Source organism: Gambusia affinis, linkage group LG01 (assembly GCF_019740435.1).
Source record: "Gambusia affinis linkage group LG01, SWU_Gaff_1.0, whole genome shotgun sequence".
In the NCBI taxonomy this organism is placed as follows: Eukaryota; Metazoa; Chordata; class Actinopteri; order Cyprinodontiformes; family Poeciliidae; genus Gambusia; species Gambusia affinis.
In genome coordinates this window covers 27,026,972-27,038,801 of record NC_057868.1, presented here as the reverse complement: position 1 = coordinate 27,038,801, position 11,830 = coordinate 27,026,972, and the positions used below count along the sequence as shown (strand labels likewise).

General features: G+C 41.0%; 1 protein-coding gene across 1 annotated transcript; it reads left to right on the top strand.

Moving 5' to 3' along the window:
* The first annotated feature begins 2,913 nt into the window (after window positions 1-2,913).
* LOC122832061 (potassium voltage-gated channel subfamily A member 3) lies at window positions 2,914-4,518 on the top strand. The gene has a single exon (XM_044118429.1). The coding sequence runs from the start codon at window positions 2,914-2,916 to the stop codon at window positions 4,516-4,518; it is 1,605 nt and encodes a 534-aa protein (XP_043974364.1).
* The last annotated feature ends 7,312 nt before the right edge of the window (window positions 4,519-11,830 follow it).

The following is an 11,830-nucleotide window of genomic DNA, read 5'->3' as shown; positions in this document are numbered from 1 at the left end:
CTTGTCCAAGTGGAGGAGAGCCGATGTTAAAAGTATCAGCTTTGGTTCAGATGCCTCTTCTGTTGATTTGCACTCTATTTGCACTTTTCACTGGGAAGTTGAGAGGTTTGACCTTTGATGGCTCCTTCCAAGGAACCTCACCAATTTTCTTTCTTCTCAGCGAGAGTTCAATTGTGATGCTTGGAACCTGGACATTATTAGATGTTCCAACAGGACAACAAAGCTGAACATTTTTTTTAAATGTGAAGCCATCCACACAAAAACTAACATGTGCTCATAACCTTTATTTTTAAAGATCCATACAGTTTTTTCCCCTTGCTTGAATATTAGACCATCAAAAATAATGTCATTAAAAAAAGTCATAAATTTCAGACATTCCTGCCCAGGATCTTTGTATCAAAGCTTCTGATCTGTGTAGAATCTTGAAAACCAAAAATGGAAATGCATACCCTATATCACCTTTGCACAATTATGTATTTTTTTAATGTTATGACATCTTTTCCTCTATATATTTACTTTGTTGTGCATAAATCAATGCTCCTACACATATGGATGAACAGCAGTTTGAACATTCATACTGTAAATTATACGTATGGCTGAATATATGTGACTGGGTGTTGGCACAGATTGCCTACACCAATGAGAGACTTTATAGATTAGTTCAGTCATTTATTATTCACTTTAATTTAATCTTGAGGAAGCAGATGTTGTTAGGCCACAAGCACAAACATCTCTCACAATTGGTTCTATATTTTTTTCCCCTTTCCTCCCTTTTGTGCTTTCTTCCTTCCATTTCTCGTCAAAGTGCATGCCTGTGTGCTAGCATGTAACGAACCTAAGAAAGTGAAGGTAAAAAAATAAAAAAATTTAAAATGCTGGACACATCTGCAAGGTCAGCTCCATCTGTAAAAGACATCAGAAGAGCAAACATAACAACTGGCGAAGTACTTAATGATGCCTCATCGGTTTGGTGTTTTCTGTACTGAACAGATTCAGCTCAGTTAGCTGTCAGCTGTCATGCTTTTATTTAGTTTTCCCTCAGCGCACATGACACAGAAACAAATGCATACATATTTGAGGCACGTTGATACCTCTCAATCAGCCAGAGGTATCAACAAATGATTGGGAGAGAACCAATCACATGTGGGTGTTCGGTTCTTTTGGGGGAATGAAAAGGTCTGTGCCATTTCCTGAATTTTTCCTGTGTCATGCAGATAGCAAAGCTGATATCTTTTAACACGACCCAAAAGACTTCACACGGCTTCATGTGTCTACAAAAAAGAAAGACTGTTAAACAATGAGGGGTTCCTTATAGTGGGTCAAACAACACAGCTGGTGGATGAAAAACAAATCGTTAAATTGGGAATCAAACAGCAAGCCACTGTCCCCAACAGTAACATTTATATACCCCCCCCCTGAAAATCACAATAAATTAAATAAAGCAAATTAAAACCTGGCAAACTAAATTTGCAAATATAAACCAAACTACAGTGATTAGTTAAACAGTCCGATTTCATTTCAGCTCAATTTACTTATAAAGCACCAATTCACAACAAATGTCTCGAGGCACTTTAAAAAATATTCAATTCAATCACGCATACATTCCAATTAATCCTATTATCAAAGAGTAACACAACCTCAATTAATTATTCAAAAGTTTCTATCTGACAAAGCCCAACAGATTGCCTCAAGTCATTGACTTGTAGCATTCACTCATCCTGGATGAGCTCATTGCGACAGCAGAAAATCACTTGGGTTTTATATTTTAAGAGTCAGATGCCCCCCTCTAAGAAAGAAAAACAGCCAAAGAAAATGCCAGACCAGATGCAGCTTTTATAGAGAGAAAAAGTAGTGAGAAAAAAAACAAAGTTCACAGCTGAACTAATGGCAAGTAGTGCAAACTGGAGAGTGATGGAAGAAGGAAGTGAGGAAAAAGTGATCACTTTGTCTTCCAGTAGCGTAAGCCTACAGCATAACTACAGAGAGTTTTCTAAGTATAAACAAATCTTTTAATTTTACCAACATTTTGCTTCTGAGTGGACGGGATGTTAATGTTTTGGAATGGCCCAGCCACCTGTCGATTGGAACTAGGGTCATTTCTTGAACCTCTTGGTTCAGTTTTAAACTCTTAAATCTTAATCAGCCAGAGGTATCAACAATTTTGAGCTAAACAGCAAATATGCTATGTAGTGAATCAGTTTACATCCATACACCACTTATCCTACGCTGTAAACAGAATAAGAAGTTAAACTACAGTTAAAAGTTACAGTTTTATGTATTGTCTGTAAAACATAACAATGCCGTTTCATTTTTATACATCACATTTAAGGCCAAAAAGTGATATACAAGACACATTTAACACCTGGCAAATACTTTTATGTTCAGTTTTGCTGCTTTTGAATTTAAGAAGTAACCTATAAGGTGATGGAAATTGAGAGCAGACTCTTGGTTTTTTTTTTTTTCTTCAAGAATAAATGGGCTTTGATATATTTATAAGTTGCCTAATTGAAACTGTCCTGTCTGTGAGGAATGACCTTGTTTAAAATGAGAGCGTAAGCTCGTGTGCGTGCGTGTGTGTGTGTGTGAGCACAATGTGGGGATGGGGGCAGAGGGAGGCTGGCACGCCCAAGCTAAAGTACTGAATGACGTCCGTCTGTTGTGTCTTCTGTATCGGTGCGTCCTGCTATTGGCGGACTATTGGAAAAAGAAAGGAATCAGCGGCGCGCCGTAGGCGGGTGGATCGCCGGTTGATAAATCCAGATCTCTCTCCCGTGGGCGGGAACGGCAACAGTAGAAGAGCGAAAGTGAGGCGCATGAGGAGCGAGAGAGAGAAAGAGACGTGGAAGAACCGAGGCTGTGGCGGCGGCTGTGGTTGACCGGGGTCCGCGGAGGGGGCGAGGCGTCCGCCCCTGCATGCGACTTCAGCCGCGCATGGACGACCACCTCAGTCTCCTGCAATCACCCCCGCCGAGCGTAACCAAAACCAGAGGCGACAACCTGGTGAACCACGGCTACACCGAGACAGAGGCCGACGTGATGACGGTCGTGGCGTGTGACAACATGCTGGAGGAGTCGGCGGCTTTGCCGGGCCACCACTCTCTGGACCGATACGAGCCGGACCATGAGTGCTGCGAGCGGGTGGTCATCAACATCTCAGGGTTGCGCTTCGAGACGCAGCTGAAGACGCTGTCACAATTCCCAGAGACGCTGCTGGGGGACCCCAAGAAGAGAATGAGATACTTTGACCCCCTCAGGAACGAATACTTTTTTGATCGGAACCGGCCCAGCTTCGACGCCATTCTTTATTACTACCAGTCAGGCGGGCGCATCAGGAGACCTGTTAACGTGCCCATTGACATTTTTTCTGAGGAGATCCGCTTCTACGAGCTGGGCGAGGAGGCTATGGAGAAGTTCAGAGAGGACGAGGGCTTTATTAAGGAGGAGGAGCGGCCGCTGCCTGAGAATGAGTTTCAAAGGCAGGTGTGGCTGCTCTTTGAGTATCCAGAGAGCTCGGGTCCCGCCCGGGGAATCGCGATAGTGTCTGTCTTGGTCATTCTCATCTCCATTGTCATCTTCTGCTTAGAGACGTTGCCAGAGTTCAGGGACGAGAACAGGGACCCGATCACCATTGCGCCTCTGATAAATGGCACGCTGCCCTATTTCATTAGCCCGTTCTCAGACCCCTTCTTCGTGGTGGAGACTCTATGCATTATCTGGTTTTCATTCGAGCTGCTGGTGCGCTTCTTTGCATGCCCGAGTAAAGCCACGTTCTCCAAAAACATTATGAACATCATTGACATCGTTGCCATCATTCCCTACTTCATCACCCTGGGCACGGAGCTGGCAGAGAGGCAGGGGAACGGACAGCAGGCCATGTCTCTGGCCATCCTGCGCGTAATCAGGCTCGTTCGGGTGTTTCGCATCTTTAAGCTTTCGCGGCACTCCAAGGGCCTCCAGATTTTAGGGCAGACTCTAAAGGCCAGCATGCGCGAACTGGGGCTGCTCATCTTCTTCTTGTTTATCGGGGTCATCCTCTTCTCCAGCGCTGTCTACTTCGCTGAGGCAGACGACCCGGAGTCGGGGTTCAGCAGCATCCCGGACGCGTTCTGGTGGGCGGTCGTCACCATGACCACCGTGGGTTACGGGGATATGCACCCCGTGACGATCGGGGGCAAGATTGTGGGGTCCCTGTGCGCGATCGCGGGTGTGTTGACCATAGCGTTACCCGTGCCCGTCATCGTGTCCAACTTTAACTACTTCTACCACAGAGAGACTGACGGGGAGGAGCAGGCGCAGTATCTGCACGTGGGGAGCTGTCAACCCCTGGCGGACACGGAGGAGCTGAGGAAGACTCGCTCTTCCTCCTCACTCAGTAAAAGCGAGTACATGGTGATAGAGGAGCACGGGATCAACAGTGCGTTCAAGCAGCAGCCGAACTTCCCGACCACCACGACCACCGCTCAGAACAACTCTCAGAACTGTGTCAACATAAACAAAAAGATCTTCACCGACGTGTAGCCAGCTTTACAATAAATGACCCCTGGGCACAGGAGGACGTGATGAGTCAAAACATATATGCAGCAGCGTTTGGAAACAACGGCCGATGAAATGAGAGCAAAAGGGCGGGGATAAAAATGGGCACAACCCGTCTGTTTTAAAGAGATGCGCTATTCCAACAATTTGGATTTTTTAAAACTCTATAGGCCTATATTTAAGTAATTCTTGCTTACAAAAAGAGGACGAGCTCCACCTTGCCATCTACTGTTGCTCTCCGAATGAGCGGTAACGAACCTGCTGTGCGCCGTGCAGTGGCCAGTATGTTAAGCACATTACAACAGGTAGAGACAAAAGCTGTATGACTGTGAAAGACGAGTACAAGTAGATGCTTCTGATAAAGGACGCTCACACGGTGTTATGCGTCAAGAGTCGTGATTCGACAGTAATAGCCTATATGTTTAATATTCGGAGTTACTTAAATATGTGTAGCCTCTGTGTGTGGTCAAGCATAAATCATGTCAGAATGACGTAATCCAGCATAATATATATCTATGTCATATAAACCGTTCTGTGGTATACCTTTATTGTGCGTTAAAGTCTAGTCTAAATACTACTGTCTTTAAAAAAGTAAAAAAAAATCCATAGATGTAAAATGTCTTGGTAGGCTATTTGATGCGTAAGCAGCTCCACGTAAACCACCAGAGTCAAGACCGCCGTCAGGGTCTCATTATAGATACTAGACACACGTGAGGAGGGAGACAAAATAGGGCGCGTTCTCCGATCAAAGATGGGGCGCGTTTCTCTTGCGGTAGCCTCAAATAGAGCCCGCTGTGATACAGTCTCCATAGTGACGCGTGTTTCCTCGGTAACCCTTCCCCCCTCCCCAAGTCACCGTTGCCATAGCATCACTGTTTCCACAGTAACCTCCCAGATGGTTTCAAAGCTATATTGGAGATTCTAGTGAGTGGCTTGTCTTTTTCGGTGTCTTAATCAATCAGACCAAAACACATTCAGATTCAACGACTGTTAAAGATTGCCGGTACAAAAAAATCAAAAATTTAAAAATTCAGTGAAGACCTCAGTCACTCTGAACTGGTCAACAATCCCGAGCCACGACTCAAAACGGTGTTGTGGTGGGAGACTGAAAGGAAGAGGCAGCGTGTGAAGAATTATGAATGGACTGGGAATACGTTGCACGACTGTCCCGAGTGCACTACTGCGGGTGGCCATCGGAGGATGCTGTTCCACTGACAAAAATGGTAAGTTCTGTCTGTGACCCCTTTGTTTATATTGAAAAAGTCTTACAGTATTTATATATCTGTGTGTCTAGTAGCCAGACAAAGGTTTGACGTAAAAAAAACTCAAACAAGCAGGTCAACATCAATGATTGTGCACTGGGCTCCCACACACATGAAAGAACAGGTAATTGTGGCGTTTAGATTTGTTTCATGGCATTTATCAGGATATCTCGTTTTTGTGGAAAACATCTTTCCATCCATCCGTTCATCCATACATACATCCACCTATTCTATTTACCTGCTTTTCCTTGCAGCTTTCTCAGGTGTCTGTCTCCAGCAGTCATTGGACAAAAGGCAGAAAGGTTGCCAGTCCATCACAGTTATTTGCCTTTTTTAAAATAAGTGTATAATTGCAATAATCTGGCACCTGATCAGTTACAGGTGCACATATTTCACATGTTTAGCCTTCCAGCCAGTGTGCTTCTCTGTGTACGTTGTGCAAAGGGCAAAATGTTCTTCCTTTGTGTCCAGGTTGCCTTTCACCTTCATTTGACTTTGGATATAAAATCAGTAGGACCAGCAACAGCATGCCAAATCAGCGTGTCTAAGCTGTGCCCCCTGGTGGCCACTGTTTGCTTCTAACAGGCGATGTGGCTCACACCTGCTTTCATAACCTCTGTGTTCTCCAGAGGTTCACCAACATAGGGATAAAACACAAAAAGTGCAAACAAACAAGCAAAAAACAGTTCATTCTTCACCTGTGTTATGGATTATCTTATTCTGTGATGGCTTATCCTCTGGAGGCTATATAAATGCACCGATGTCTATGCATTCGGGTTAATTGCCCTTTGAAGTAAAACATTAAGTTCCACATTATATGCTGTTATATGTTTAGCATGTTCAAAAGAGGTGGATAAAAAAGTTTAATGAAAAATATTGCAATCTGTGTCCCATTAATTTACAACCCAGACTTCTACTTTTGTTTTTCTAATTTTCTAATTCTTACTGTATTTCTCTGTCACTTGCGTTTGCCTTTGTTTTCTATATTTTACTTACTTCTCTTTTTCATTGCTAAAGTTCACATTATGCATTTTATGCTATTAAACACTTTACTTTATTTCTTGAAAAAAAAAAAAAAAAACAGTGCCTCAGCTGAACAGCTACCAGTAAAAATGCAGCTATTATGAGATGTGCTCACCTTTTTAGCTTATATTTTATTAACGTAATTAATTAAGATGACATTCTTAACTGTGTTACTACTGTGTTTGTATGTTTTTATTTTTACTTTTATCAAAACAGGTCTATTGTCATTGACGTGTTGTGTAAATAATTGAACATGTATGAATAAAGATCAAAAGAAAATTGCAAAACTTGATTTGAATTTTGAGCATTTCCAATGTGGGTTTTGGCATGGACCAAACAAGAAGAAGAAAGATGATTCCTTTGTTAATGAGACTATCAGAGTGACATACTCTGCAATTCTGACACCTTTTCTTTCTTTCTCTTCTCAAACCCTCAGGTGAAAGAATTTGTTTCCGCTCCGATGTCCTGGATCCCCTGATGATCTCATTTCAGTTGCCTCCCTTCAAGGTAAATAAAAAACAAACATGATAATGCATTATGTGTTTTAAATTACCGTGACCCCACAAAGTCAGACACGTAAAATAATTCTCAGAAAAAGTTTTTGTTAAATTACATATCAAAATATTGAAATTATTTCAGTGATACATTGATAAATTGCACATTGGCTTAAGCATCAAGGAATAATCCATCCATCCATCCATCCATCCATCCATCCATCCATCCATCCATCCATCCATCCATCCATCCATCCATCCATCCATCCATCCATTCATTTTCTAACACCCTTGTCCCTAGTGGGCTCTGGAGGTGCTGGTGTCTTTCTCCAGCTATCATTCCAGGCAAGAGGCGGTGTTCACCCTGGACAGTCTGGAATAATCAAAAACATATTTAGTGCAATACAGAATATTGCACTAAATATTTAGATGACAGTGATATCTAAATAAAGATATCACTGTATTTTGGAAATTTTTCATTATAGTGCAAATCAATCCTCTTACAACAACTGATGGAGTGACTCATAAAATGTAATTTTAAATGTAAATTAGTCCAACTGATAAACACATTTTCACTTTCTTGTAAAAATATAATATTTATGGATATTTAAGTTAATCTTGGCTTTTTTAGTCTACTAAATATTCACTTGACTAAATATCTAGTTGCTTTACATTTTATTTTCTAACTATATAAAAAAAATGATTTTAATTTTATGTACTCCATGAAATTATTCCTTTATACTAGGTGCGCCCATCCATATTACCCTTTAATCAAAATTGGGACTTGCTTCCTGTAGTACTCAGATCATCCACCAGAGGGAATAAGAGAAGAACTAGCTTTTACACAACAGGTCTCAGGAGAAAGGGAGAACTTTGAGTAAGAGGTCTCAGACGTGTCAAAAATAGTACATCTGGGATTAAAGGGTTATGGTAAAATTTAAAACAGTATAGTTTAGGTCAGAGATTCTCTGTACTTTTCCTCAAAAACAGTCCCTCATGTTTTATGGGTTTCCCATCTGCCTTTCACCTGACTTAAATGAATGGATGATGAAAATGATACTGCATCAGTCAATGGGGCAAAGCAGAGGTAATGCAATTATTTGAATCAGGTATGTTAGAGTAGAGACACACAGAGCCCCTGGGATCAGGATTGTAAACCATTGGTTAAGGTCATCCACTAACCTGGAGTGAATCTATTTTTCTCCTCAGGATGCAGAGACTTCGTCCTGGTTCTGTTGGACTGGATAGGCCTGGTGGATTTGAGCTACTTCCTCTGCCTTCTTAATTTCAACGGGTGCCGTCCAATTGGTGACTAGTAATTCTCCCACTTTTCAATTAAAAATACATAATCAACAGGCACATAAAGCTGTTCTCAGAACATTTTGTAGCACACAGTTTGGACTTGATACTCTATGAATGGAACCTTTGCAGGGTCAAAGGTCATTTAGATGTAAAGAAATAAATAAATCATCTGGACATTTTGTAAATGGCATACGATAGTTAAGCACAGCAATCTGCCAGCATTTTCGCAAAGCACCTTTCACTTTACGGGTACTTTGATTTTTTATTTAATTTTTTTTACTTTGTTTTTTATGTGTTTTCCCCCCCAGGTGATAATAATTATGGACAATAAACAATAAGAAATATTTGAAAGTACGTTTAAAAAAGAAGTGGCAAAAAAAAAACAACAAACTGAGTCCATCTGTGATTTGACTGATATGAAACTGTGATACCAATCAAAGACTGTTAGCCATATGCCTTTGTTATATGAGTGTGCTCTGTATTGCTAAATATGTGAAACAGACACATTCTCAAGTGTGCTGGCTGCTGCTATTATTTTGACGCATTCATGAAGAACAACACAAATGCATTTAGGCACATGTCAATACAGACACTTTAGACATGCACACAAACACACACTTGTTTACATGTCTCAGCTCCATCCCAGAGTGCACTTTATTTTTTTTTTATTATTATTATTATTGTTTTTCCATTTGGGATAGAGCAGAATATTGACAGTTGAAGGCTGTGTGTGCCTGGATTTATTCTGCGTTGTTGTCCACTGTCTTCAACATGACCCATATAAAGAGATTGTGAGGTGTACTGTCTTTCTTTCACAAGAGCTGCAGCCTGTTTCCACTTATTTACAGATGCTAGAACTGACTCGAGCCTGTGAAAATATTTCAGGCTTTATTCTTGTTTTATCAAAGTCAATTTAAATACAGTTTGGTCTCTATAAAACAAGATTTGATGGTCAGATTTTCAGTTTGTTTTGTAATTTTAAATGTAAACCATTACATGATCAAGTTAAAATCTATCCTACCTGAGACGATCTTCTACATGCACATGCCTCTGATGACATCACGTAAGGTATCTGATCAGTTCCTCTGAGTATGTTCAGTTGTATAATGTTTCTGTTTTGTTTTCAATTACTTCTTTAAATGTGTCGAAGATTAGTTGTTCACCAGCATTTATGAACACAGCTATTGAGCTTGATTATGCTTTCCCTTGTGTTTTCATCAACCATACACAGAAGCTGAAGTCATGTTTTCCCCTTTTGCTTTGAAAAAAATTATTTTGTAAAGTCTTGCGATTGAAATCTCTTTTTCAGTTCTTTGTAATATTTGTAGTCATTGAAGATCTCTTTGTTAAAATAATACAGTACTGGATGGAATCTTTCACACACAGGGAACCTCATTATTTAATCACGTTACCAAGCAGAGTTTTACACTTTCTTGTAGTGAGCAATAGTCTCTGTTTCACAGGAAAACACACCAACACAACAGATGTCAAAACAATTGAAAGCTCCCTGTTAGATCATAAAAGGTCCAGTCTGTTTAAAGAACACAAAGTCAGTAAACATCAATGAAATGAAAAGAAAGGCATACAGAAAATAAAAGATGCACCACGCTGTGGCAGACTTTAAAAAAAAAAAAAGGAAGCAGAACAAGCTACAGAGATTTATGTTTGGCTTGGAAAAGACTTGGTGATTCCCTGCTGTGTTGGCAGCGTGTTTGGACCGTAAAGATAACAGAAGTGAGCCGGAGCAGAGTGGAAAACTTCAAATCCTGTCTGTGCCAAAGGGGTAAATATTAACATTCTCACAAAGGTTTACAGCAGTTGCACTGTCATGCTGTATAACAGCAGGTATGAGTTAGTGCTTCAATGTATAACCTACCACTTTACTAGTGATTCCTTTCCAATATGCTTTTTCATATTGAAAAAGTGTTACCTCACATGTTTCTCTGTTGGTTTTCCTAACCTTGTCTGTCTGCTTCTGTTACTTTGCCTTTTGCATGTTCATTCAATGCCTGCAGCTCCATCTGATGTTACTATAGTACCGTACATCTGATGTCACAGAAGCTCACAACCACCCTTGGCTCTGCAGCAGAATATCTCCATAGAAACAAAGGAGGGCAGCTGGCAAGATGAAGAGACTGGGAGATTCAGCCCTGCAGGTAGACAGAAGATATAGTAGCTACTTCCAATATCTGCATTTGTAATAGCTGCCAGATCATTTACCGTATGTCCGTGCAACTTCTGAGAAGGGTGGGAGCTGTGAAACTTTGTCATGCATTTGTTATAATATTTACAATAATCTGTTACAGTATGTGTGTCTCTGACAGAGGATTGGTGTCCCCCGTGTAGATTGAAAGTCACCGCGCTAAGATTATTTGAACGGCAGATGAGTCAGACTAATGCCAGTAACACAAGTCATACTAGAGACATTTTGTCAATGAAGTCCATAAACTCTTTTTTTCAGAACTGAAAAATGACAAAGGGATATTCCAGAATCTATTGGACGATGGCTTGGAAATGATAAATGGTAATTGGCAAAAATTTATGGAAAAATCCAGTCTGATCCAAAAAGATGGTATCCATCCCAGTTTAGGCAGAGCAGCTCTTCCTTCTTGGAATCTCTGAAAGATTGACAGCTCAGGATCCAGACTAGGAAACAGGTTTGTAGTTTAACACACCTCTCTCCTGTTGCTACACTATACACAGCCCCTGAGAGAAAATTTAACCACAGTAGATGTTTTGGCTGCGACAGACTGGCGACCTGTCCAGGGTGTACCCCACCTCTCGCCCGGGACGCAGCTGGAGATAGGCACCAGCAACCCTCCCGACCCCATTAGGGAAGAAGGGTGTTCAGATAATGGATGGATGGATGGATAGATGTTTTGGACAATAATGTAGCAACTTTAATAAATTCTGTTTAGCTGAATGGGGACTTATACTGAGCTACTGCTGCCAATAACTTCATTTTCTGTTAGTTTTTGATCCCACCTCTATGTTTAAAACTCCCCCTCTTCTAGACAAAGAGGATGTGATTCTCTTGTTGATGCAGTCATCAAAGAAACTTTTTACTATTCCTTTCACATAGAAAGCACTTAAGGATCAGCATCTTGTGGGTGAGGGGCAGTTGGGTTTGTGGTTTTGTGGTGTGGCTACTTAAATTTCCTCAATTTCACAGCTGATGGAATGTATTGACTTTGAATACGTCTATTTGATTGAACT

Excerpts from the sequence above, each read along its gene's own strand:
- LOC122832061 (XM_044118429.1), top strand. The coding sequence starts at position 2,914 with ATGCGACTTCAGCCGCGCATGGACGACCACCTCAGTCTCCTGCAATCA.